We start from the raw sequence: 26043 nt of genomic DNA, 5'->3' as shown, positions 1-26043 counted from the left end.
GGACGCCCTCGAGGCCTGGAGTTGAACCCCTTCCTGCCTAAAAGCTTTTACCACTAAAGTGCGAAAGTTAGTTATTACAATTTCAGGCAGTCCTGTTTTATATCCATATATATGTTATAAATCCCCATATTTACTTAATGTAAAAAAAGCAATAATAATAATAATAATAATAATAATAATAATACACGGGGAAAAAACGAGCTGGTTGTGTTTGTGTTGACCCCGCCCTCTCGAGCCGGAGGTCAGGTGATAGCGGCCAGGCCTCGGTGGAGATATCGAGCGTACCCTTCTCTCGGAGCAGAGCGTCGGGATGCAGGCTAGCTCCGTTAACGGGGACGCTTTAATTCACGCTTTTCCGCCCGTCGGAGGAGGTGACATAAGATACCGAGAGGAGGCGGAGGTCGGGGCCGAGCCGAGCTAACAGGAGCCGGTGTCTCTCTGTGCGGCGGGAAGCCCGGCTCCGCGGTCTGTTTGTTGTTTAGCTTTAGCCGTCTGAGTTAGCTTGCAGCCTCTGGCCGCTAACGGTTCACCGGGAGGAGACGGCGGCCCCCGCCCACAGACACGGCCCGGCCCCCGTGATGGACGGAGGAGCCCCGTTGTAGGAGCAACAGGATGCGCTAGCGGATGTAGTTAGCATCGGGCCTGAACACAGCACATCTCCTCCTCCTCCCTCCCTCTTTCCTTCCTTCCTTCCTTCCTTCCTTCCTTCTCTCCTAGCTGTGTCCTCTCATGATCACCATGGAGCCGGCCCCCCACCCGCTGCCTCACTTCCCAGAGAACTCCTATAAGAGTAAGTACCTGTACCCTTAAAAGTGCTGCTCCATGTGTTTGAGCTGCTGACCTTTGACCTCCGCTGCCTGCCTGCAGTGACCGAAGAGGATGTGAAAAGGCTGATCGAGTTCAGGGCGTCCAACGAGGCCCTGTTCACAGGGAAGAGGAACTCTGCAAAGATAGCCTGGAGGTATGAGCCCGCCTGCTCCTGGACTCACCTGAGCAAGCGACAGGTGACCGAGGAGCAGCAGAAGCAGTTTAACCTGAGAGATCCGGGTGCCAGCGGCCAGGACCGGTCGCAGCACCCTCATAAAGTTCCCACGGCCTCAGTGAGTGCTCATGTCCTGCTTCCTGTCTCCTCAGCACCATCCTGAAAGGCCTCGGTCTGGAAGGGAAGCTGACGGCAGACCAGATCGCCAAGAAATGGGACAACCTGCGGACAAAATATAAGGTACATGAGATGCCATGTAGCTGCTGTTCTTCTCCTCATGTCTGTGAAAGTCATTACCCCCCCCCCCCCCCCCCGTGAACTCACAAGTTAACTGATCATCCTCATGTTTTTGCAAAGACTCCCTTCACTGCCACTCCCAGGCCTGATCCCTGTCAGACCTGCTGACTAGGGATGTGTATCGTTTAGGTTTTATCCAATACCAGTACCAAACCGGTGCTCGAACCGGTGATTAAAGAATGGAAAAAAACAAACTTTGTCCAAAAACCTCTCATGTTTAGCTGTTTTCCACTTTTTCTTTGGTCATTTTAGCCTTTTTGTCCAGGGTGAAGGGAGCATCTGCCATCAAACAAGAAGACGGCCGCATGTAGCTATGATGATGTTTGCTAGTTCACCTTACATGCATTAACGTAATAACGTGGTTAGCCTACTCAACGTAAATTACACACGAACAACATTAAGCTGCTCACGCAGAGAAGAACGGCTGCTGCTGCTTCATCATCCTCATCATTTCTGCTACACTGGCAGGGCTAGGGGCCAGGACTCTCCTCTTCGTGTTTTTGGGGGATGTTGCTCCGGGTCCGATAACTGGCAACCCACCCAACGTGCACAGTGTGAGGTCTCGCAGCGAGCTATCAAATACGGCGCATTTCTCAGCTTTTAAAAAAACGCTATGCGTCGCCAGGTGTTTCATCAGATTCGAGGTGTTACCTCCTTTGACAGTATCACAGTATCACCTTAAAGCACTTGTTGCTGCTGAGTTTGCATCTTTTGCTGTGAAGTACAGCCAGACTTTGACCGCTTCGCCTTGGACATTTTTAATCTGTAGCTCTGCTCTAAAAGAACGTACGTACGTAAAATGATTGGCTAGAATCCAAAGTGTGTGACATCTCAAGAAAACAAAGCACCGAAATGTGCGCTGCTTTTCGGTCTGGTTAGTACAGTTAATGTCAGAACCGGTGCCGTAATGGCACCGGATACCGGTACCCATCCCTAGTGGTGACTCAGAAATCCTTTAAATAGAAGCTGTTTGACAAAGTGAAGCAGGCTGAAGATCTCAACCAGCAAACACCACGAGTCTGGACTTAAATCATTCTGGGCGAGGGTGGAACAACCAGTTATCAGGTTTTGGGGACAGTTACTTTTTCAGACATGAGGAGAGACGGTGTTTGTTTGTTTGTTTGTTTTTAATGAGATTTTTCCGATGAGCACATCTGTCTGCTTCTTGGTGAATCTTTCAGGGAGTCGACTGGAGGAAAAAGACCTTTAAATGTCTTCATGTTTAATTCTTTTTATTTGGCACGTTTCTTTCTGTGACGCACTTTGCAGAACAGTTTTTCTGCTGACGCTCGCCTGCAGGCAGCTCTTACTGTACGTCCCTGTTTCAGCCTGCAGGGGTCACTGTTCTCCTCTTTCCAGGACCTGAAGCAGCCATACCAGGGCCAGGACCACATGGGGGGCGTTGTGGAGTCGTGGCCGTGGTTCCACATCATGGATGAAGCCATGCAGGGTCGCCTCTACAACAGCAACCTGGTGCTGAGCCCAGAGACCGCTGGCAACGCCGGTCACCGTGGCAACTGCCAGCCCAATCAGAACCAGGAGAACACCGACATTCTGGAGTTCCTCATCAAGACGGAGATGGAGGACACGGTGGCAGCTGAAACAGCAGCGGATGATGGGGGGGTTCACACGGAGGCTCCGCCCCCTGAGGGCATCCCGATGGGCTGGAGGAGGATGACCGAGTGCTCGTATAAAAGTAGGCAGACGCACCTGGCTGACATCATCAGATATAATCACACCTCACGCAGGACCGAGTGTTTAATGGCTCCGCCCCACCCCCCACCTCTTGTTGACAGTGAGCGAACAAGAAACCGAGAGGATGATCAAACTTCGAGCAGCCAACGAGGCGCTCTTCACTGGCAGGAAACATTCAGCCAAGCCGGCCTGGAGGTGAGTCGAACGCACCTGAACCAGGTCTGAACCGGTTTCTGGTTTGATTTTGTTATTGTCTTTTTATTTCCGTTAGAGCAGGGCGATATGGCCAAAAATATTTATCACGATATATATTTGAAAATTTGCGATAACGATATAACTGACGATATAATTGATGCGAGACAAAATACAACTCCACAACATTACTAGCGCAAAAAGACAACCTTCCATTTATATTCACTTAAACAAGAAGCTGGTTTTTATGTACATTAAAGCTTTATAAAAATGTAACAGTACAAATGCAAATTCCTTGCTGAAAGTTTAACCAAAAGGCATTTCCAGTAGAAATGGGCTGACATATCCTGAGCATAACCATGTATAATATCCACTGAAGTTAAAAAGAGGTGCTTTGCAACATTAAACTGCAGTGTGCAGTACGCATTTTTCGGACCATAAGGTGCACGGGATTATAAGGCACATTAAGCGAAACAAAGCAGTCAGATAAATCAAACTTTATTAAACTCATTCTTCTTGCTTCCTCCACTTCTGTACCATTGATTCATTAATGTTGAATTCTCCGGCAGCTGCTCTATTCCCATGTTGTTGCAGTGTATTAATGACTAACCTCGTATTGTGGATGGATTATCTCAGTTGTTCTCCTGACTGAAGTTTGGTCCGTTTACAGCATCCTGCCATGCGATTGCATTTGTCTCTAACCATGAGGAACCTTCACCTTAACTTTTATAAGTGGAAAAGTGTTAGTGTTCGTCCTCCTTCACTGTTTATGTTATGCTAACATAGCTGTGTCGCTAGCGGTCACGTAGCACATCATTATATACCAGCTAGCCCAACTTCAGTAACCCTACAAACGTCACTGCTGTTTAGTTTCCTGTCTTCATTTATGTTGGAAGTGATAGCAGAGCTGTACGTTTGAATTTTTTCAGAAATCTCTCAGTCAGAACATGCTATATCATGCTTAGCTAACTAGCGAAACTAGCGAGCTAACTTCCGCTAGCTTCCTGCTAACTTCTAACTCCGTTAAATGTAATAACTTTTGTTTTCATGGATGCCTGGAAGTTAAACTTTATAGTTACACCTCGTAACGCAGCAATGCTGATCGTTTTATTAAAGATGAAAGAATTTAGACAGTTTTTAACTCTAAGTGATGCTGCAGTGTTGTTTGACCTGAAGTTTACGGAGTTTAGGACCCAGATTACTCCCAGATTTAAGAGCATCTCAGTCCGACAAATACGACAATAACAACGGCCGCTTGCATGTTCTGCAAAAAAATGTGCTTTGTTGTGTATCTGACGGACAAACACCAAACCAGTTCCACATCACGGAAGTTGCACCATTTTTACAAACCAATTCTGGATCATCTGTTTCACTCAACAATCGGCCATGTGCGTATGAAAACAAAGGCACTGCGTATGCGCGTTTTACTCCCATTCTATCGCGATATTTCATTTTCCTATCGTTGCCTAACATTATACCGGTATTACCGTGAACGGTATAATATGGCCCAGCCCTAATTTCCGTCATCTCAGATTTGTTATTGACGTGGATCTTATTTAAAGAAATAATTTGTCATATTGTGTTGATGCGCGCTCAGTCACCCGGGTGACGAAATCACCTGTTCGGAGTGTTTTTTTCAGTGTGAGAAACGGAATCAACTTCCTGGGATAGTCGCACGGTTTAATGTCATGAAAATATGTTTTCAAACATGTTTTGGGCGTGTTTGAAGTTCAAGCCTCTACAGCAGGTTTCCCACCCGTCCAGCTGTGGCCTGGTCACAGTAAACAAAGGCTCCACTGATCTCCGTTACATGATGTGGTCCTAATGAATCGAACGTTTTCTTCTAAAGCACATGTGTCAAAGTCAAGGCCACATCCGGCCCGCGAGATCATTTTATATAGATGTATTATTATTGTTATGCATGGCCCGGCGATATGAGGCGCTAGTAATATACAAACTACAGATCCCATGATGCAGCGCTGCAGCCTCCTTGCTGAGCGCTAGGCTAACTGGGAACATTCCCGCGTCAAGCTCGCCGCTCACGATGGTGCAGAGAAAAGTTGACTCTGAAAGCAGAGCCTTTCAGCGCCGGTGGGAGGCTGAATATATGTTTACAGACATGCTGGTAAACCGTGCGTCTTATTAGTGGAGCTAATGTGGCTGTAATGAAGGAATTTAATTTAAGACGGCACTACGAGACAAAACGTCAGGATAAGCTGAAAAACCGAAACGCAGAAACTACAGGAAGTAGAAGAGCTGAAGAAGAATCTGACGTTTCAGCAGACGTTCGTCACCAGAGCAAAACCACAAAGTGAAGCTGTTGTGAAAGCAAGTTTTATCGTAGCAGAGGAGCCAAAGCAGCCCGGTACCGCTCTGAAGAGCTGCAGGATGAAGCTGTGGACGTCTTGTGTCCAGACAAAACGCAGAGTTTAGCAAATGTGAGCCTGAGCAGAAATACGATTGCTGATCGGTTTGTGAGATGGTCACTGATTTAAGAACACAGTTGTGTGAAAGAAGCAAAAACTTCACTGCATGCTCGGCTGTGGATGAAAGTACAAACATGATGGACACTGCACAGCTGACCAGCTTCATCCGTGGAGAGGAAATATTGGACATTAAATCGATGCACGGGACAACGACGGGAAAAGGCGTTTTTAAAAACGCATGTCAAAGTGTAACGACGTGAAACTGTCCTGGGACAAACTTGTTGGACTTACAACAGATGGAGCGCCGGTGCTGTGCGGTGGAAAAAGCGGACTAGTCCGCAGGATGCGAGTAAAGATGCAGGAGAAATGTACCGGTGAGTTAACAGCACATCACTGCATCACACACCAGGAAAGGCTGTGTGGTAAAGTCCTAAAAATGGAGCATGTAATGATCACCGCGACGCAGACCGTACATTTTATCTGAGCTAAAAGTTTAAATCACCGTCAGTTTCAGTCTTTTATGTGGGAAATAGATTCAGAGTTTGCCCACATTCCTTCATGCAGAGCTCCGCTGGCTGAGTCGGGATAAAAGTTCTCAACAGAGTTTTTGAGCTCAGCAAGGAAACCTGTCAGTTCATGCACATGTGTGATGCAGTGAAGCTGTCACAAATGCACCAGTGCAGCCTGCCTCACTTTCTCTGTTGCAGTAATGTTGAACCAAGTCAGCGCACTTTGCTGAGCTGCACCTGTGCAGATTCAGATGCAGCTGCAGTGTAATGATGCACTCAGGGAAAGTACGACACTGAATGGCCCGCACAGTTTATTAGCTCCACTCCTGCAGCAGCACCCAGCTCGTCTACATGCGGCTCCAACCTTGTGTTTGCTCTCATTTACTTTTCCTGGGGTTTTGGCAGCATGTTCATATTTCTAACTTGCATAATTTTGACAGGATATATTTTTATGAAGAGCAAAATATTTAAAGTTTCTTTTTTTAAGTTTATTTAATCTGGAATAATATTCCTGTCTGTTTTTATTCATATTTATGTTTAAAAAACATTGTTGTAGGGTTCAATAAATGTTTATCGTGTTTGGCCCGTGACCTAAAGTGTGCCTGATCTAAAGGTTAAATCAGGATATCATCGAGTATTAAATGTTTTGGTGCCTGAAGCACATTTAGACTTTTTTTTTTTTTTTTTTTTTTTTTTACAGAAAACTACCAAAAATAAAATGAATATATTGATAAGAAATAAGTTTTTGGACTTTTTTATATACTTTTTGTAGATTAGGGTTTCATAAATATTTCTTGTTTTTATTTGCAGAGCGTCTCAGACATTTAATAATGTTTATTTTTCTGATCATTATCAAAGACTTAAAGGTACCTTTTGTAATCCCTCCTGTCCAAATGTGAATTCAAACATACACCAGCAGGGGGCAGCATTGACCAGTACATGCATTTTGATGTTTCCAGATCACTTCCTCACGGCGCTCTGCTGCAGGCTCATCAACTTAATAACCAACCTGAGTAAATTAATCAGGACTCGTGCAGCGTTTTGAGAAATTCATCTTTTTAAAGACTTAAAAACCTAAAATAACTCCAACGCTGCCGAGGACAAACAGTTCCAAACCTTCATGTTCATTGTTGGTCAGGTCTGAAGGGGCTCGGCTCCAATTCAAATAACTTTATTTGTTGATTTTCTCAGAGCGATTCTCTATGAGCTCGGCCTTCAGGGCAAACTGACCACAGACCAGCTGGCCAAGAAGTGGGACAACCTGAAGAGGAGATACAAGGTGCGTCCTCTCACTCCAGCTCCACGACTCGAAGGGGCGTCGCCGTCCAGATCGTAACCCGCAGTGGGCGGGGCGATAGCCATTCTTTGTTAATGTCAGTTTTGGTGCCTCAAGTGGACATTAGAGGAACTGCAACTATATAACGGCCACTCATGTGTTCTTTGCAGCTCCACAATGCTGCACGTCTTTCAGTTAAATTAGATAAATTAATAATCAATAGTTAGAAAAGCCGAATCGGCGGCGTCCCTGTGAATCGTGGGTAATTGCAGATGGTGGCAGTGTTGACGTCCTGTCATTTCTCCAGGAGCTGAAGTTTCCCGCTCGAGGCGTGGAGACCAACCCCAGCTCCTGGCCCTGGTTCTACAGAATGAACGACGCCATGGAGGGACGGTTCGCTGGCGCCGCGCCCATCCTCACTCCCATCGTGGAGGATGAAGACGAGGACTGCGAGTCGCTGTCCCCGACACCCAAGAAGCGAGCCCGCCGGAGCCGAGGCGGGATGGCCGAGTTTCTGACGGAGTCTGAGATGGACCTGCTGGTTGATAACGAGGACAAGAACGGATCGGCGGCTCTGGGCGAGCTGCACCGGATGGGCGAGTTCACCTACAAACGTAAGGATAATCGATCAGCTCGGAGCTCAGACAGCAGAGTGACACTGAGGGGCACAGCTTAGTCCTGCGCTGCAGCCGGGGTGGATTGTGGGGAATGTAGGCATCAGGGAGGAAGGGAACATGTGCAAGTGAAAACTATTAAAGCACAGCCAATCAGCTGCCCAGGAGGTCATGTGATAGGTCCGGTTTCTCTTGGTTCGAGGGTTCGTCTAAAAGTTCGTTGTGCTCGGAGCTTCAGTTCTGGAGTCGTTTGGAATCAGGACGTAGGAAGTTTTTAAACGAAACAAACGATGTCACCCGATCGTATTCATGCACGCCGTGCAGGAAACGCCTCAAAGTAACGTTTGCATTCGCCTCTTTTCACAGTGAGCGAAGACGACACGAGGCGACTGATCGAGCTGCGAGCTGCTAACGAGTCTCTGTTCACCGGCAGGAGGAACACCGCCAAACCGGCGTGGAGGTGAGCGAGCGTTCGAGCGTCTGCTGAAAACACTGCGCTCGTTTCTGTGTGTGTCGGGGTCCTGTTAAAGTGTGTGTGTGTGTGTGTGTGTGTGTGCAGGGGAATAGTGAAGGAGATGGGTCTGACAGGGAAGATAACACCTGACCAGGTTGCCAAGAAGTGGGACAACCTGAAGACCAAATTCAAGGTGAGATCCCTGCAGCAGTTTGAGCAGCGTGCCTCAGGTCATGTGACCCCGTGTTACCGCCGCATCCTTTTTAGCCCTCAGCTGAGGCGGTGTTGTCCTCATAACTAATTTGCCTGTATTTAAATAAGTGTTGTTATATTTTTACCTACAAATACTTGGTGCACAGACGCTAACATGTCAGGTTTTACAGAGACTCATCGTTGGCACGCTGTCCTGTTGCACTGTGGGCCGGATAAACGTCTCCACTGTGAATGTCTGTGTGTGTGAGACGCTTACGAGCTTCAGGCGTTAAAACCAGGAAGTCAGCTTCAGTGTCGATGTTCTGCTAGTTTACATTTACACCAGCGAGAAAAACATTCCTTTTGATCTGAGCTGTTTCTCCACACGTGCAACAAACCCAGTTTTTCCTGATCGGCAGTGACAACAGTCCTGAGATAATTACTGTAGTGTCAGTCCTGCAGGTGGGCGGTGTGGACGCGCAAGTCTGTGAGTGGATCGCTCGAGACTGAGGCGCCGTCGATACGTTAGTCGTGTGCAGGCGGAGGGGTGTGTTTTAAACTGACCTCAAGGTGTTATAGTAACTGAAGGAAATGTGGTTGGTGTGTTCGATGACTCTCAGGTGACTCGCAGTAACGTGTGCCCTGCATGTGAACCTATAACCTGCTTTGTCCAGTCGGACCTGTTTAAATAAAGTTAGACGCCTGAGTGTCCTGCAGCTCTCTGATAGTAATCGGCAGAGCGCCGCAGAGAGCTGCTGCTCGCCTCAAGCGTTCACTGAAACGTGAGTTTGCTGCGTCTGCAGGACCTGAAGTTTCCTCCTCGGGGGATGGAGGGTCAGACCAACCCGGCCTCGTGGCCCTGGTTCCAGCTGATGAGCGACGCTCTGGAAGGCCGTCTGACGGGCAAAGCTCCCCGAGTGACGCCCGTCTGGACCAACGAGGAGGACGGCGTGTTCGGCTCGTCCCCGCCTCCCGACAGAGACTGTTTGATGGCGGAGAGGAGCAGCGTGTCGGAGCTGGAGAGCATGGTGGGCGGAGACAACGCGGTGTCCGACGGGAACGTCACCTACATCGACGCCAGCGGAGAGGAGTGTTCGACACCCTCCGACCCGACGTATAAAAGTGAGAGGATTTCTTCGTGGTCACGGCCCGGTGACGATCGCTGCCCTCAAACCTCCTCGAGGCTTCGCTCACGTTGTTTAAGAAAAATTTTCACGTTTAAGAAAATACAAAACGGCAAAAACCAAATGAATACAAACAAAGACAACAGACAGGAAGTCAAACATCTGTTAAGACTAAATAATAAGACCTGAAATTTATCCTGTGAGGAAAAAACGCTGAAAAGCTTTGCAAAGAAAAATGTAACAAAATTCAAATTGAATAAATTACAAAGTAAAATAAAAACTTTAAAAATAACTGATTAAAATAAAGACAATGTTTACACACAGAAATAAGGAAAGTATATATATTATCATAATAACAATGAGTGTGTTAAAATACAGATACTGAAAAAACATTTAATAAAAATGTGGTTTAAAATGTAAACACATGAAATCTATGCAAATGTTTGAAAATAAATAATGAATAAAAAATTGTTATCAAAATACAGATATCAATAAAAGATATTTATTCAAACTGAATGAATTAAAGTACAAGAACATAAAAATCTTTTAAACGAATTTAAAATACCTGAAATTAAACTTATGCAGCATAAAATCACTGATGACTTGTCTGTCGACCTGTGTGCGTCGCAGTGACCGACCAGGACACGAGGAAGATGATTAAACTTCGAGCCGCTAACGAGGCGTTGTTCACCGGGAGGAGGAACGCCGCCAAAGCCGCCTGGAAGTAAGTATGCCTCCCGTGCGGGTGAATGTCGGAGCAGCGAGGCGTTCCTGACTCTGTGTCCTCACTTCCTGTCAGAGCCATCCTGAAGGAGCTCGGTCTGCAGGGGAAGGTCTCCACCTACCAGATGGCGAAGAAGTGGGACAATCTGAAGAGGCGGTACAAGGTAGGCCGTCACTAACTCCCCGCCTCGGTAAAGCTGCTCGTGGCTGCGTGTTTCTAAAATCCTCTGCTCTCCTCAGGACCTGAAGTACCCTCCTGTCGGGATGGAGACCGTGGCAGACGGCGCCTCCTCCTGGCCGTGGTTTCACCTTATGAACGAAGCCATGGAGGGCCGGCTGGCGAGCAGCGCCCCCCTCCTGGCCCCCGTCACTCAGGACGACGATCAGCACCCAGACCCCGCCCCCAGACTCAGGCCCCGCGCCACCCCCGCACCTCCCCCTGCCCCACCGCCCTCCCGCCCATCTTCCTCAGACTACGCGCCGGATGCATTCGGAGACGGCGCGGAGCAGAACCAGCGGAGCTCAGAGACATGCGACGGGCCGCTGGGGGGGCTGGAGAGTGAGTGGGAGACGGTGGAGAGGGAGAGGGCGGCGCTGGAGCGAGAGAGAGAGATGGTGGAGCGAGACAGAGCAGCGCTGGAGAGAGAGAGGGCGGCGGTGCAGGCGGAGAGGCTGTGGCTGGACCGGGAGCGGGCGGCAGTGGAGCGGGACAGAGCCATGGTGGAGCAGGAGAGGGCGGCGCTGGGCCGGGACAGGGAGGTGCTGGACCAGAGGGCGCTGATGCTGAACTCTGTGGGACACTCGGGGCACCTCAACGCCCTCATGTAGACCGCCGGTGCGGTGTGGGGGCGTGGACTATCCCTGTACAGACCTCGTGGCGGGCTGGCAAACCGCCTGCTTGTCTGTGGGTCCAGACTCTGGATCCACAGAAGGACTTCTGTGAAGGACTGAGCTCGCTGAGTGGGCGGTCCTGGGATCAGACGGCTCTGCGTGCAGGTCCATAATAATCAGAAACATCACCTGAGTCAGGTGTGGCTGACGTCGTGTTCTCAGGCGGCTGCCGGGGCCGCCTTTGGATCTCTGAGCTGTTCAGCCGGGGGAGGAGGAGGAGACCCAGCGCGGCGGACGCTCGGATCTCGGCAGCAGTGATGAAAACGGTCCGGCGCTGCCTGAGAACACGACCTCACTGTGGAGGCCGGTCGGTTTGGTTTTCATTGGACGTTCTGGAAGCGCCCTCCTGGGATGCTGACTGGTTACCAGGAGCGCTGCACAGAGTCAGGCAGGACTTTTGTTTCTGTGTTTAATGAAAGTTCATCAAGTTAAACTCGTTTCCATCCTCAGTGCCACAGAGTGTTTTCTTTCTTCTCTTTGAGGAACTGAAAGGGTTCTGCAGGGTTCATCGGGAATAGTGAAAACTGAAGCAGGAGGGCTGTTCCCGGGAATCCCTCACTGTGATCACACTCGTGTAAGATGATGCTTGTGTGCTTGAAGTGTCCAGAGGAGCCTTTAATTAAAACAAAACACCAATTTGTGACTGATGCCACTCAAACTGCACTGAGCAGCCGGATTTCAAAATAAAAGCTCCAGAGGGATTTTACGAGTTCTTCACAGTGATGGAGGGGGGGGCAGGGGGGGCAACGACTGACTTTACTAAACATTTTCAGGACAAATGGTTCCACTAATTACACAAACTGGGAGGTGCAGCCCTGAACATCCTGTACTCGGGTGCAGGGTAGCTGAATTCGTAGACTTCGGCAGATTTCCTTGTTGCTGCTGAGCTCTGATCAGCACACCTGTCTACACCTAAACACTAGGGGTGCAACGATACACAAAATTCACGGTTCGGTTCGATACTTTGGTGTCACGGTTCGATATTTTTTCGATACAAAAAAAAATGTTCATGCCTTTTTAATTTGTCATTTATTAAAATTATAAATATATATTTTAACTCAAAAGTACAGTTTTTAAATTTAACCCTAACCCTTGTGCGTGTTTTTTATTTTGACAGCGAATGCGCACCTGCGGACCACTTATGTGCAGCCCTGGTTATTTAGCTCGTCATATTGCAGCCACAGAAATTCTTTTGTCCATGAAACCATAAAGCTGCACTTTCTTTTTGCCTTATAGTCTGATTTGTCATAACTTCTCCGTTTTGTGGTAAGCTTTTCTTTGGCTGTCACTTCTTCACCCTGACCTGTCTTATTTGGCTCAGCAGAACTGAAATGCTTTTACACGCTCACTCACATAAGCTCAGCGATTCTCTGCGCGATCAACCTCTCACATGTTTAAGCTGCGGGAGATTTCACTTGTCATGTTTGCGTAGTAAGCTAACGATTAATAAGACGATGTCAGAGGAATTGGTGCACAAATTATCATCACTCACAGATCAGTGCTGTCGCTCTCTATACACAGTTCGCACGATTGCAAAGTGAAAGCAAAAAAACAAGCGCAAATTCAAACGCGATTTCAATATGTCACATATTGACAGTGGCTCACCGATGCCAATGACATAATTACCCAGCTACATTTCTGAAAGAATGCAAAAGCATTGACATATATTTTTCCTTCCTACAATAGCCCGACGGGCAGGGAAGAGATAGATTTTGGTAGCCCGACTGGAAAAATCGCTAGCTCCGGGACGTCGGGCTAGCGATATTGCAAGCCCTGTATCTGATTGAGGAATCACTCATCTTTGGAAAAGAGAGTTTATTACAGAGAAATGGCTCTTTCCAAAATAAAAGCTATACTATCCGCTTCTTCTGGGCTATATTCTCAGCAGCATAAGGAGAATCATGTGCTAACAGCTGTCTAAATGACTCGGCTAAAGTTAGTAGCATGCTTGTTGTTTTTGTCTTTGCACTGGGATGATGTCGGCGTAAATGTGCAGTCATATTCGTTGTGTTCCCACTAGTGCTTTCAGGTTAATCTCGTTGAAATGACCTTAACGCCACAACACGGCAAATCTCCGTTAACGAGCTACCGCCGATCGCTCCGTGCATGGGGCTAGACGGCCAACACGTTAACGAGCTAACTGCGCTAACACACTAGTTCCCACCCATGTAATTGACCATTGCATGGCACATCCAACATACTGTTTTACTTTAGTCCATGACTCGCTTACCTTCAGGGTCATACGTCACATGAAAACCAAAATAATTCCAAACGCCAGATCTGAATGAGGGTGGGGGAGGTCCATGTTGCAAGGAGAGCTTAACTTCTGTCTCGCTAGCTTGCCCTGCGCTCTTCCTTCTGACTATGCTGTCTGTGTTGAGCGCTCAGTGGATCTGCGCTGGACAGTGCAGCCTAGGCGGAGTAGTCGAACACAGATCCACTGAGCGCTCAACACAGACAGCATCGTCAGAAGGAAAATTGATAAAATAAATTACAAATGTTGTATTGTTCGATACATATGCGTACCGAACCGAAAGCACTGTATCGAACGGTTCAATATCGATACGAATATCGTTGCACCCCTAATAAACACCAATCCTATCTTTGCACCTACAGCCTCTTTTCTGCTTTGGTTTTTCGCTTGCACATGTCCTACACTTACCGCTGAGCCTGCACACAAATATTTAAAGATTCTCATCATGGGAAAAACACAAATGTAAATTGTAATCAGATTACTCTGAATTGCATGATTACATGGCGTTACGCCGGCGTTCATCACTTAGAGGACAGTAAAGTTGGTGCCTTGATTTTATTTAAATCCTGACGGCGACTTCCTGCCCCGAGGACGTCGTTTCCATATGAAAAACAGATGCGAGCACCAGACGCCATCGAAGCTGCTGCAGGTCTGTGGTCATGGCGTGCGCCGACTGAAGCCTTTGTGAGTAAAACGGGTTTGGCGAGTATGTCCTGTTTAAATGAAGCCAGGTGTTACAAATAAGAGGGCGCGTAACAGGGCCCTCAGCAGGCTTCCAGAAATTAACCAATCAGAAGCTGGATTCCTGTTACAGCAGCCAAAATAATAAGTACAGCTGCGGTCAACGATGACCGTGCCGACGGGTTAGTGGACACGGGAGGTTTTACACCAGTGTAGCCAGTAAACTACCAGTGTGTGTGTGCGTGTGTGTGTGCGTGTGTGTGTGCGTGCGTGCGTGCGTGTGTGTGTGCGCGCGTGTGTGTGCGCGCGTGTGTGTGTGTGCGTGCGCGTGTGTGCGCGTGTGTGTGTGCGTGCGCGTGTGTGTGTGTGTGGAGTAACCCCGACCTGCTGAGTCTGCGCTGCTGTCATCTACACAGATTTATTCGGCCGGCCGTTTAAGCCTCTTAACTTGTTATTGACGAGGAACCAAATGTGTGTTTACATCTGTGTGACAGGACGAGGAAGCGTCTGCTGCTCGGTGAGAGGTCAGTCTGTCACATGACACGGTCATTTACATAACCAGGCCATTCAACTTACCGTTAATAATAATAGAGAGGCAGGTCCATTCTAATGATGAGAGGACTTTTGTCGGCCTGCAGGTGTTTCGTGTGTTTCTACTAACCGTGACGTTATCTTGATGAGTCTAGCGTCCTCGCTTGAGGGGGGCGGAGCTGTTCTGATTGTTTTAAAAACTCTGTTCATGTTTTGCTCTTTTCTCTGTCGTTTTGTGTGAACTTGCTGAAGTAGGAACAATAACGACTTGAATCGTGTTTGAAAAGTGAAACTGAAGCGCATCGAGGGTTTGATGTCGGGGATGTTCTCAAATGTAAGTCGCCGCCTGACGACCACACTAACGTTGAAGCACATTTCTGTCTCCAGCTTTTCAGTGTTAAAGAGGCTGCAGGTCATGTGACCTCTGTGGCACTGTCAGGTTTTCTATAGAAAACGTAAAACATGCCTTTTGTTTGCCGTTTGTCTCCTGGAGGAAATAAAGATCAGCATTGATTAAAAAGTGTTGTTTTTACTGTGTGAGGACAGGAAGCAGGAACCTGCAGGTTTGGATTATAAGTCGTGTTTCAGACGCTTCACTGTTACGCAGTTTATGCTGAAATTGAGGCCGACGGTAAAAACAGATGGGCTGTAACAGCCAGGTGTGACGCCCCTCACCTTTACGCCGCGTCAGCGTGGAGCTGCTGGGTTCCACACATACGTTTCACATATTTGACTGAACGAGGTCCCTGAAACTGACGGAGCTCTCCTCCTGGCATCAAACCCACGGTTGACGTCCATCTTTTATATACAGCCCAGGGGCGGATCTAGAGAAATTTTCTTATGGTGGCAAAATCAAAGCCTTTTTCTTTCAAACACTCATGGTTACATGTGGTTACATGATTCAAATGCAGTAAGTATGCACGTTTTTCATATAAATATAGTCGATAACTTAATTATTGTCTGTACCCACATGATTACACACTTTAGTTACATAAAACATGTGAGTTTTGATGCTATGTACTGTATAGCCTGTATGATAAATAAATATGTAGCCCAATAAGTATAAACTCCAGTAAGCTACACAACATGGGGCGCTTCATTTACAAACACAAGTCTAACTTAAGTTTCACTGTTTTTGTTAGAAAACAGTCACATTGTTGCAGCTTAAATTACACAAAATGTCAGAAATCTGCACCGTCATGAACAAACATGTAAACCTCATTTTTCATGATTTGTTGGATGAACCCACTGAGGTCTGAAATACAACCGGCGATGTGTGACTCCTTTGAGTTTACGTTGTTTATGTCCAACACAGACATGTTGGGTAAATGTTTATAACTTGAAATGCAAATATAAAACATACATTTTATAAACATAAACAACTATTTATCTAAAAATGCAGCCAATACACCGTTTGTTTCATTTTCTACAACCATTTAAAAATATTACTAAAACTAAAATGAGAGAACAATCAGGTGTGGCAATAAGATGCCCCACAAATGATGTGTGCCAGTAAAAACAAGTTTGTCCACCAAAAGACAGAAGAGCACAGGGACAAACCTGCAGGCCCGACAACAGCAGGTGTATCACTCCGCTGGTTTTCTACTTAGTGACAGTGTTTACGTTGCAAATGTGCCTCTGACAGTCATTAGCGCCCTCACTGACACACTAAACAAAACGACTACACAACAGAACGACTACACAACACACTAAACGTCACAAATCTGCCACATCTAAACTCTCTCTCTCGCTCTGTCTCGCTCGCCCTGTTACCGTCACTCCCCAAACTTTTCCCTCTTCCTAAACAACCAAATCCCACATGTTGACTTTTTTTTAATTGGTCGACATCAGAGATGGGCAGTAACGCGTTACTTGTAACGCGTTACTGTAATCTGATTACTTTTTTCAAGTAACGAGTAAAGTAAGGGATTACTATTGCAAAATCGGTAATTAGATTACCGTTACTTTCCCGTAGGAACGCTGCGTTACTGCGTTACTAAAACCGTGATTTTTTTTGCGAGAATGTCTCATGACAGTGATGTAAGCAAGTGCAACGTTGGTGACAGCAGCTGTGTGCAGATCAACAATGGATCATATATCGAGTGCGGGAGAGAGTGTGAGCGTGCAGCGTTTAAAGCGTGGAAGTACTGACCTTACTTTGAGTTTGATTCCATAAAAAGTGACAAAAACATTAGTGTCCGCTGTGCGTGGGAAGAAAACTTCTTTTTACAGCGAAAAAAACCCCTAAACTTCCAACAAGCACCGAGTAGCTACGACGTAATGGGAAACTCACAGAGACACTCGCGCGGATTCTTCAACTGACCGCGGCACACCTGCACCAGGGTAAACCTCCGCCTACCCTGCTCCTGCTTTACAGGTGAAAATAGAGCAAAAGGACCGCTGAGTCTTTGACTTTATTTATTTTCTGCTGTGTTTTACTTGCATCTGTTTGAAAGAGTGAGTGAAAACACAAAAAATATTTTATTTTATGTGCTGGAATGTGTAGAAAATAGGTTTAAATGTTAAACTAATTTATTCAAGTCAGAGAATGTTGCATATAATTAAATGTTTTGCTTGATGCATAAAGTTAAAAGATTAAAACTGATAAAACAAGTTAAAAAAAGAGACTTTTCCATTTGATTACATTTTGTATGATGGATTATGTAGAAAAAGTAGAATTGGGCTGAAAGATCTATCACTTTATCACCTATTCAGGTTGTAAATCGTGTTTTTAAAAAGTAACTAAGTAACTAAGTAATTAATTACTTTTGAAAATAAGTAATCAGTAAAGTAACGGGATTACTTTTTTGGGGGAGTAATCAGTAATTAGTTACTGATTACTTTTTTCAAGTAACTTGACCAACACTGGTCGACATGGTGCATTTTTCCACCAATAAGAAAGAGGTGGCTTTTTTCCTTTCTTTCCTGTTTTCGTGCTGTCCTTACAAAACGCTTAAAACACACACGTGACGACAGTATTTAGAACGAAGCGTGGCTGATATATATATGATCATAACTCTGGATTTACTGGCCTGTAATTAAAATTTAAAAACTTTGAAGTCCGAACTTTCAATGTGGCTGAAACAGAGACTCAGCGTGGCTGCAGCTTGTTGCTGTGTCAGCTTACATCAGTCATGTGATCTGGAGGTGCAGCGTGTCCGTGGACCACAGAGGGTTAATAACACTCACCTTCCTTCCATTTCCACAGTGTAACATCCACCCACCTGTGTAAAATCCAAAATTCCCATGGTGTTGTTCAAAATGTGCTCTGGCACGATCATGAGCATCGCTTGCTGCTGAAAACAAGAAAAAAGCCGTCCTGCTATGGGCTGAACCATTTGTTACTGGTGCAGGGGGGGGACACTATGCAATATATTCAGTTTTAGCATTTATATTCACTGCTGACTGTAACTACGCTCAAACTGTTAATGCTGTCTTACTTTAATAAACAACACTGTCATATGCAAAACTGGGGTGGCAAGGGATCATTTTAGGGTGGCACTTGCCACCCCTTGCCACCCTTCTAGATCCGCCCCTGATACAGTCTCAGGTTTGACTTGACTGGAACTCCACGGGTGGGCGGAGGGATACAAACCTGGGGTTTAAAGACAGGAATGAGTTGCGCGGTTTTTTCACGGAGAGAAAAAGGTGCGAGAGCTGCTGTACCTGCGCGGGTGTCACACAAGTAACGTGCGGTGTGGTTTGGTTTCTTTTCCTCGGCTGAAAATTTGAAGAAAGCGCATCTTTACGGAGCTTAGCAGCACCCGTGCAGGTGTACCCGGCAAGTAAGTTTAGCTTTAGCAAGTTTCCAAACATTCATGAAGTCTTTGACTGAAGGGTTGACAGCTCTGCTCAGGTGTTTGCAGTTTCTGTGGAGCGCGCTCAGGTGCGGAGTCTCGGGCCGGTGTTCCAGATCTACTGGCGTTTAGATCAACCGGCGTTGTGATTTCCAGCATTTAAACTGCTGCGAAGCTCGAAACATTTCAAACATAGGCTGAATGCTTCCTCTTGAGAATGACATCATCTCGATAAACAGCATTCCTGTCTCAAAGTAGTAGGCCAAAGTAGGCCGTGACTTTATAGATCCTTTATTTGTCCTGTTGAAGTCTGGCTGACATTGTTGTGCCAAAAAGTGATTGTCTGCCAAAAACTGATTTCCGGTATTTGCCAAAAACTGATTGCTCGTATTTAAACTGCTATAAGTAACTTGTTGGGCTATAATATGTGAAACATATGTCAAATGCATCCCTCATGGATGACATAAAGTCATCTTGAGCCACAAACAACATTCGTGTAACAAGGTAGAAGCCGCAATCAGTTTTTGGCAGTGACTTTTATATAACCTTTATTTAAACAGTTAAAAAAAATCTCATTAACATTAAAAATGTCTTTTGTAAGAGTAAGTTGGCCAAGAGGACAGCAGAAATGGCAGCAAATATTACAATATTTCTGTAAAAATATTTTAAGTGGGGATAAAGGACCGGATTGGTTATAATGTAAGTACAATAGCAGAGAGTTGTAAAGATACTTGAAAAACAGATATTGTTTTAATTCTCTATATAACCCCTTTGTAAACCCTGTTCACCGAAGTCTATTTACGAACATACGTAAAGATATTACACATAAAAAATACACAAACATTGGAAATCAGTTTTTGGCACAACAGACATTAAAATGTATTTCTGAGAGTCACAGCAGGTCCGCGGACAGATTTTACACGGATCGGTTATGAAGGTGGTTTGAAAACAGAAGCTCGTTGCTCCACAGACTTTAGTGAGCTTATTTACTGTGTAAGTAAAGACGGACGGGCAGCACACTTGCGAGCGCTCGGCGTGTCCCGGTGGGTGTGCGAGACGCATCCACAGCTTTAGTCCCACAGGAACATCACAGCTGGGATGTGAACACGAGCATGTCCTGAAGTTTCCTCCCGTTTGTCTCAAACAGGGAAACGAAGCACGATGAAGCGCGCGGCCCGCCGGGGAAGTAAGTTTCTTTCTGTCTTCACCTGCGCGCGCGTGTGTCTGTGCGCGCGCGCGCTTCTGACGCTCCTCGTTGATTTGCTTCGTCCTTCACTCTTTGGCTGTGTCCCAATTCAGGGTCTGCGGCCTTAACGGTCCACCAGGGCCGCGTACTCAAAGACCGCTAAGGCCGGAAGTGCGAGGCTTGTGAAATGGGCGGTCTAGCCTCCGTTGCGCTGCCCAGGTTGCCTAGCAACCATGATACTAACAGCTGGAAACGTGTCATACAGCTGTGTTTGACAGAGATGAAGGAGAAAATCTTTTGTTCATTTGTTCGTTTCTACATGAGCTTTGATCATTCTCTGTGAGATTAAGCTCAGCTATTGGACGACGTATATTTTAAAGTAAAGGCTTTAAAACCAAGTTAGTGCAAACGTCACTAATGTCACATAACTTTGCTGACATGTGGCCAACAGTAATGTTTAATGTTCTTCGTTAGTAAAAATTTCCACATAAATAAGTGACGTCATATTCAGTACTTAAAGTTTACTCTTCGGCCGCCCCTCATCCGCCGTTTTTTTTCGGCAAAATTATCCACACCCACTGCCCCGCTATGCATTCTGGGATATTGTCAAAGGAGCTTGGAAAGAAAAGCGTCTGGACTTCTTTAAGTTGCTTGAAGACGTTTCACCTCTCATCCGAGAAGCTTCTTCAGTTCTAAGGTCAAATGGTGGAGAGTCCCAGATATAAACCTAGTGGGAGTTTCCCCCCACAGAGGGACAAAAGGACTGTCCATCTGCATCTAAAGGTCAAAGGTCACTCTTTCGAGGATGCCAATGTTCACATGTTGGACAGAGAGGACAGATGGTTTGAAAGAGGAGTGAAAGAAGCATCTATGTCCACTGTGAGCGACCATCTTTGAAAAGAGGCGGGGTTTACGACACCAACTCTCTGCCATCTATAATCCAGTTTTGAGATCCCTTCCCAGACGCCTTAACGCCCACTCACATCCTGGGCCATCTGACCTCAGGAATTCACATGATAAGGTGGGGCCAGGTTTCACAATGAACTCACCTGAAACTCTGGCTGATTGGGACCCACACCCAGTTTCACACCTTGGCTCAGGCGATTAGAGGATCATCAGGGGTCCTTTTGTCCCTCTGTGGGGGGAAACTCCCACTAGGTTTATATCTGGGACTCTCCACCATTTGACCTTAGAACTGAAGAAGCTTCTCGGATGAGAGGTGAAACGTCTTCAAGCAACTTAAAGAAGTCCAGACGCTTTCCTTTGCAAGCTCCTTTGACTACGATGACCTGGATGACTGAGAACCTTCACAGACATGTTCTGGGATATATTGGGCCATGAAGTCTACACCGCCACATCCTTAAAATTCAGGGAAATGAAGGACTCATTTGAGGGCCGCATTTCGAGCAGCCTTTGAATTGGGACAGCCTTCGTGGCGTCGCGGTGACGTAATCGGCCTTAAAATGCGGCCTTTAAGGCTGCAGACCCTGGATTGGGATACAGCCTTTATCTTCTTCCTGTTTGTCTGAGTCTTCCTCCATACTGATGTTCCTCCCACTGCACGGAAGCTCGTTTCTGCCTCAACGTCAAATTTTGAGAGAAGCCAAAATGTTAAATGTTTAGTGTGTAAAATCTCGCCTCGAGCTGTCAGTAGATTGCAGACGGCAAATTTGAGATAATCACCGGAAATTCGACTTAACAGCCGAATATTGTCCGACATGTCAGCTTCTGAAACTTGTAAGATCATCACCTAAAGGCTGCGTGTAGGGCAGAAACAGTTTTTATCTTTCATTGGCAGAAACGAGCTTCAGGCAGACTTCAGGTTGACGGGCTTTCACACGTGTGCGGCTGCTATGTTTCCTAATATTTCAGGGGCACCACCCTTAAACAAAGCTCTGTTTTAGCCACAGTTGACTTCGGGTGATCGCTCTTCAGCACAGCAGGCAGATGTTTCCTGTAGTGAGAGCACATCTGTGAGAAAGAACACCGGTGTTCAGCTCACCTTTGTGTGTGCAGGGCAGCTCACCTGCGCACAAAGAAATGCAGACGACGAACATCTTAACCAAGATAATCTGAGCAAATATTTGATTGCGTTTAATTTACAAAGCAATAATTCACAACAAAGCGCGTGGGCCTGTGTCCGGCTCACTTTAATGTGATTTAAACATTTAAAACTGAAACATTCATGTTTCCCGTGGCTGTAATAAACCAGCCGCAGTCACCGGTTTGCCTTCTTTCCATTTATTTGAAGTCGTTCTTATCATTTATTGACTTTCATGGTTTGGTTGTTGATTTTATTTACTTCTAAAAAAAACTGGAAACATTTTCCAAAACAATCCAAATGGTTTGACAAAGAGAAACGTTAAAGGTAAAAGCGAGTGTGTGAGGATGTCAGACGTGTTTCTCATGCCTGTGATGCGTGAAACTGTCCTGCAGCTGTGCGACCGCCTCACACAGCGTGCTAACGACACTGTGTGCCTCCCTCAGGCGTCGTGCTGTGGCTGATGGCGGTCGCGTGTGTGATCGTTGTCGTCGTCTACCTGCAGCAGTCCAACGTCTCGTCTGAAGGTGAGAGTGCATGAAGCACGACACGGATCTACTGACTGTAGCGCCGAGGACGGTCGCACCTTCAGCTGCGCTCTCAGGCCGGATGTTTCAGATTCGTATTAAAGCGAAGAAAAACCTGTTTCTGTAAATCTAATGAGTGTCGTTTTGTTTCTGTCCTCGCAGGTGGTTGGCATAAATTACCCAAGCTCATCAATTTCTTCCCTCGCGAAGCCAAAATATCCAGCAAGCGTTCAGGTCAGAGGTCACTCGAGCTGATTGGGGGGCGTCAGCTGACCCAGAGGAGGAGGTGGAGGATAATAATGAGTCTTTTTCTGTCCTCCCTTCAGCTGGTGTATGTGGTACTCCAAGAGAGTGTCCTGCACATGAGATCAGTTTCTACATCCACAGCGGAGCCGCCAACGTCGTCCCCGCGGCCATCTGCGTCCAAAACAAACTGTAGGCGCCGCCTCCTTTCCTCAGCGCGTCTCTCTGGCGTCCTGTCAGACCTTTCTTTGTGCTAACGTGCAGACTGTGCCTCTCCTCAGGGTTCTGGGAACTGCGCTGAACAACGCTGGAGGAGGAATAAACATCGTTATCCTAAACGGTGAGTGTGCTTCCTGTGCAAAGGGCTTCATCTGGCGCTTTGTGCACAGTGCAGCCTCACCGCTCCCACAGCTGCTGATTGATCGAGACGGCTCCTTTTCTTTCGGTTTCTGGTGTTTCGTTTTTCTCTTTTCACTGCTTTATTCTTATTTCTAAACCTTTACTTTTTTAAGAATTAGTCTTAAGATTTTCTTTGGAAACGCATTCAATCATCAAATGAATGGGCGGAGCTTCTCTCCTGGTGTTCTGCTGTGATCCCGTGTGAGGTGATACCTTCGTTTTTCTCTGGCAGGTAAAACGGGAGAAGTCCTGAAGACGGATCACTATGACACGTACAGCGGAGGTGAGTGAAGACGACCCGAGCCGACTCGTGTCAGTGGTTGGAGGCGGAGCTTTTATCATGTTTGTGTTGCAGATGTGAAACCGTTCATTGAGCTACTGAAGAGCATCGAGACGGGCTCCATCGTTATAATGGCGTCCTACGACGAACCCTCAACAAAGTAAGAGTCTCCTCCTCTGATCGCTCCTGACGGGAGCTCGGACTCTCCTCTGGGTTCTTGTTCTTGCACAGTAATCGAGGACCAAATGCAGCGCGGATGCTGCATCTTGTTCCGTGTTCGTCTGTTTTATAAAACGGGACAGAGCTTTTCCAGGCAGGGGTGGAGTTTGTGTTTCTGAGGCTTTGTCTCAGCTGTCAGCTCAGTCTCTGTGTTGTCTTCATATTGAGGTGAAAGGCGCTGCCTCCACCCGTGTTGAAGCTGTTAACGCACTGCTCCACCCTCTGTGTGTTTCTGCAGGTTAAACGACGAGCTCAAGAATCTGATTGCTGAACTGGGAAGCTCCCACATCCACTCGCTGGGATACAGGGACAACTGGGTGTTTATTGGTGGCAAAGGAGTAACGGGGAAGAGCACCTTTGAGAAGGTAGATTAGTCTGAAGGCATCGAGCCTGCTCTGGCTTCATCGTGGAAATGTGTGCACTCGTGCATGTAAAGCATTAAATGCTCACGTGGGATCAGGGTCCTGACGCAGGTGTGATCCCTGAGGGAGCAGGTATCAGGTTTCCCCTGATAGTGGAGGGGTGGCCCAAATGCTGGCTGAGTCCTGACCAATCACAACCATCCTGAACTGATCTCCACTTCTTCTTTTTTTGTTAAAGTGTCTGAGCTCTTAGCCAGCCTTTAGGAGGAGATGTGCTCTATAGCAGCAACAACGAGACAAACCAGGCTCAGCCTGAGCACACGTGTCAGACGTGAAAGGCTCTGTAGAAGCCGAGGAGAGCGCCGTGCCGCCTCTAACCTTGCTCAGCATGTCAGAGACCGCCCTCTTCACCTCCTCGCTCTCTCTCTTCCAGCACATGAAGAGCGACTCGGCAACCAACAAATACGACGGCTGGCCCGAGATGATCGGGCTGGAGGGCTGCGTCCCCAAATACCTGGAGTGACGGGCGAGGTGGCGGACGCACGGCCGGTGATTTGGAGACTGATCTGGGACCAGCAAGTCGTGCAAACCAAATCCAGGTGAACCCACCTGCTCTGTGTCTTGTCTGCGTGAGGCTTTCAGGGAAGCTGGACTCTGTCTCCGTCTGCTGTCTGAAGCCAGGTGAGCTGTGCAGTAAGACCTCCTGAAGGTTTCTGACATCCAGCCTCTCCTGAAGCGCTGCAGGCACCATCACCGGAACCAGAGTCTCCAGGTTTTATCTTCGAGTCCTCCCAGAGCAGCTCGGCCGCACCTTCCAGTTTGTTTCTTCGTTAATGTTTTAAGTGTTGCTTTGATTTCTTAAGAATGACAGACTCTGACAGAGACGATGACATCAACCAGCCAGGATCACACACAGGTCTGGGGATGTTTCTGGACTTTTTTGAATGTGCATATTTTTATTGTGTCCTTTCTTGAGTTTAAGGTTATTACAAAGTGAATTAGTTGCCGGGCTGTGTGTCTGCACGTGTGGTTGTTGGTTTGTTTACATTAAAAATGAAAGGAAGCCGAATGAAGAAGATGCTGATGCTTTGACTCCGGAGGAAGACAACGATTTTGAGGCTAGATGAAGGTTACCTGGTTCTGCCTGAAGCTTCTTCCTGTTTAAAGGGAGTTTTTCCTTCCTTCTGTCACCAAGTGCTTGCTTACAGGGCGCTGTCTGATTGTTGGGTTTCTGTTTTATTGTAAGATCTTTACTGCACAATAAAATGTGTTTGAGGCCGCTGCTGTGGGTTTGTACTATATGAATAAAGTTGACTTGAACTGAAGAACAAACTCAGACTCTTTCACGCTGCTGCCTCGGCAAACAGAGAATTTGACACTTCCTTGAGTCACATCCTGCAGCAGCAGACTCATTGTTCATTGTTTCTCTTTGTGAGTAAATGTGACTCGGGGACAAACATGACGGCAGCAACCTGTAAAAAGGTGAGTGAAGCTGAGCACAGTCATCAGAGCGTCCTGTCCTCACACGTGGACGACAGGTTTCATTTTGAGGATGGAAGCAGGAGAAAAAGCATCAGGATCAAGCACCTCATTTTCTGCTTTGTTTCATTTCGGGAAACCATAGAATAGCACTTTGTGCGTACAACAGAATTATGGATGCAAACACAATAAACGTGTGTGGTGTTTGTTAACAGTCTGAAGAAGCTGTTTGTCCCCAGTTTGTCTTTTCTGCATGAAATAATGGAGGAAATCATTTTATTACTGCACAGAATAAAGATCCACTCCAGGTGATGGTTTAAATATTCAGGAGCATAAAGCAGCGAGGCAGTGCCCGCCTACCTGCCGGCTCGACGCACCTGCAGACGTGATTTATGCTTCAGTTGTGTTTTATGTTTGCATGACAGTTGGAGTGTGAAAAGTTGACGGTTCAGTGTGATCGCCATCCTTTGTTTAACCTCTGTGGGCAAAGGGTGAAAGACATATGTGAACAGCTCGGGTGTGTTTCAGTGAGATTTCAAATTTTTCAAAAACGTCCCAAGAGAGGAACTGTGTTTATATTGGAGGTATGGAAGGGTGGTGCAGGACAGATGGGTTGAAGCTCTGAGCCCCCTCCTGTTTGAGACGGGTGAGGTCAGGCAGGCGTAGGAG

General features: G+C 46.8%; 2 protein-coding genes across 2 annotated transcripts; both read left to right on the top strand.

The window, feature by feature from the left end:
* Window positions 1-297: 297 nt before the first annotated feature.
* Window positions 298-11813, top strand: LOC146629766 (uncharacterized). The gene is made up of 13 exons (XM_085358866.1): window positions 298-790; window positions 868-961; window positions 1135-1222; window positions 2639-2975; window positions 3076-3169; window positions 7293-7380; window positions 7685-7991; window positions 8358-8451; window positions 8551-8638; window positions 9441-9759; window positions 10392-10485; window positions 10561-10648; window positions 10725-11813. Exons 1-13 carry the CDS (start codon window positions 730-732, stop codon window positions 11310-11312), a joined length of 2340 nt encoding a protein of 779 aa, XP_085214992.1. The 5' UTR covers window positions 298-729; the 3' UTR covers window positions 11313-11813.
* Window positions 11814-14779: 2966 nt separating this feature from the next.
* LOC146629765 (protein FAM3C-like) lies at window positions 14780-24418 on the top strand. Its single transcript, XM_085358865.1, has 10 exons — window positions 14780-14834; window positions 19786-19824; window positions 22312-22392; window positions 22555-22626; window positions 22719-22827; window positions 22917-22975; window positions 23267-23317; window positions 23390-23474; window positions 23772-23898; window positions 24329-24418. The coding sequence occupies exons 1-10, from the start codon at window positions 14780-14782 to the stop codon at window positions 24416-24418; spliced, it is 768 nt and encodes a 255-aa protein (XP_085214991.1).
* Window positions 24419-26043: the final 1625 nt, after the last annotated feature.

Source organism: Diplotaxodon limnothrissa, linkage group LG7 (genome assembly GCF_057381915.1).
Source record: "Diplotaxodon limnothrissa isolate DT_005_m linkage group LG7, D_limnothrissa_male_GT1.1, whole genome shotgun sequence".
Taxonomy (NCBI): Eukaryota; Metazoa; Chordata; class Actinopteri; order Cichliformes; family Cichlidae; genus Diplotaxodon; species Diplotaxodon limnothrissa.
The sequence above is the reverse complement of the archived record's forward strand: the minus strand, read 5'-3'. Positions and strand labels throughout refer to the sequence as shown.

Bases quoted from the DNA above. Each gene is read 5' to 3' on its own strand.
- LOC146629766 (XM_085358866.1), top strand. From the start codon at position 730: ATGATCACCATGGAGCCGGCCCCCCACCCGCTGCCTCACTTCCCAGAG. The intron at 1,223-2,638 runs GTACATGAGATG...TCCTCTTTCCAG, and splicing joins ACCTGCGGACAAAATATAAG to GACCTGAAGCAGCCATACCA. The intron at 3,170-7,292 runs GTGAGTCGAACG...TGATTTTCTCAG, and splicing joins TCAGCCAAGCCGGCCTGGAG to AGCGATTCTCTATGAGCTCG.
- LOC146629765 (XM_085358865.1), top strand. From the start codon at position 14,780: ATGTGTGTTTACATCTGTGTGACAGGACGAGGAAGCGTCTGCTGCTCG. The intron at 22,627-22,718 runs GTCAGAGGTCAC...TCCTCCCTTCAG, and splicing joins AATATCCAGCAAGCGTTCAG to CTGGTGTATGTGGTACTCCA. The intron at 22,828-22,916 runs GTAGGCGCCGCC...GCCTCTCCTCAG, and splicing joins ATCTGCGTCCAAAACAAACT to GGTTCTGGGAACTGCGCTGA.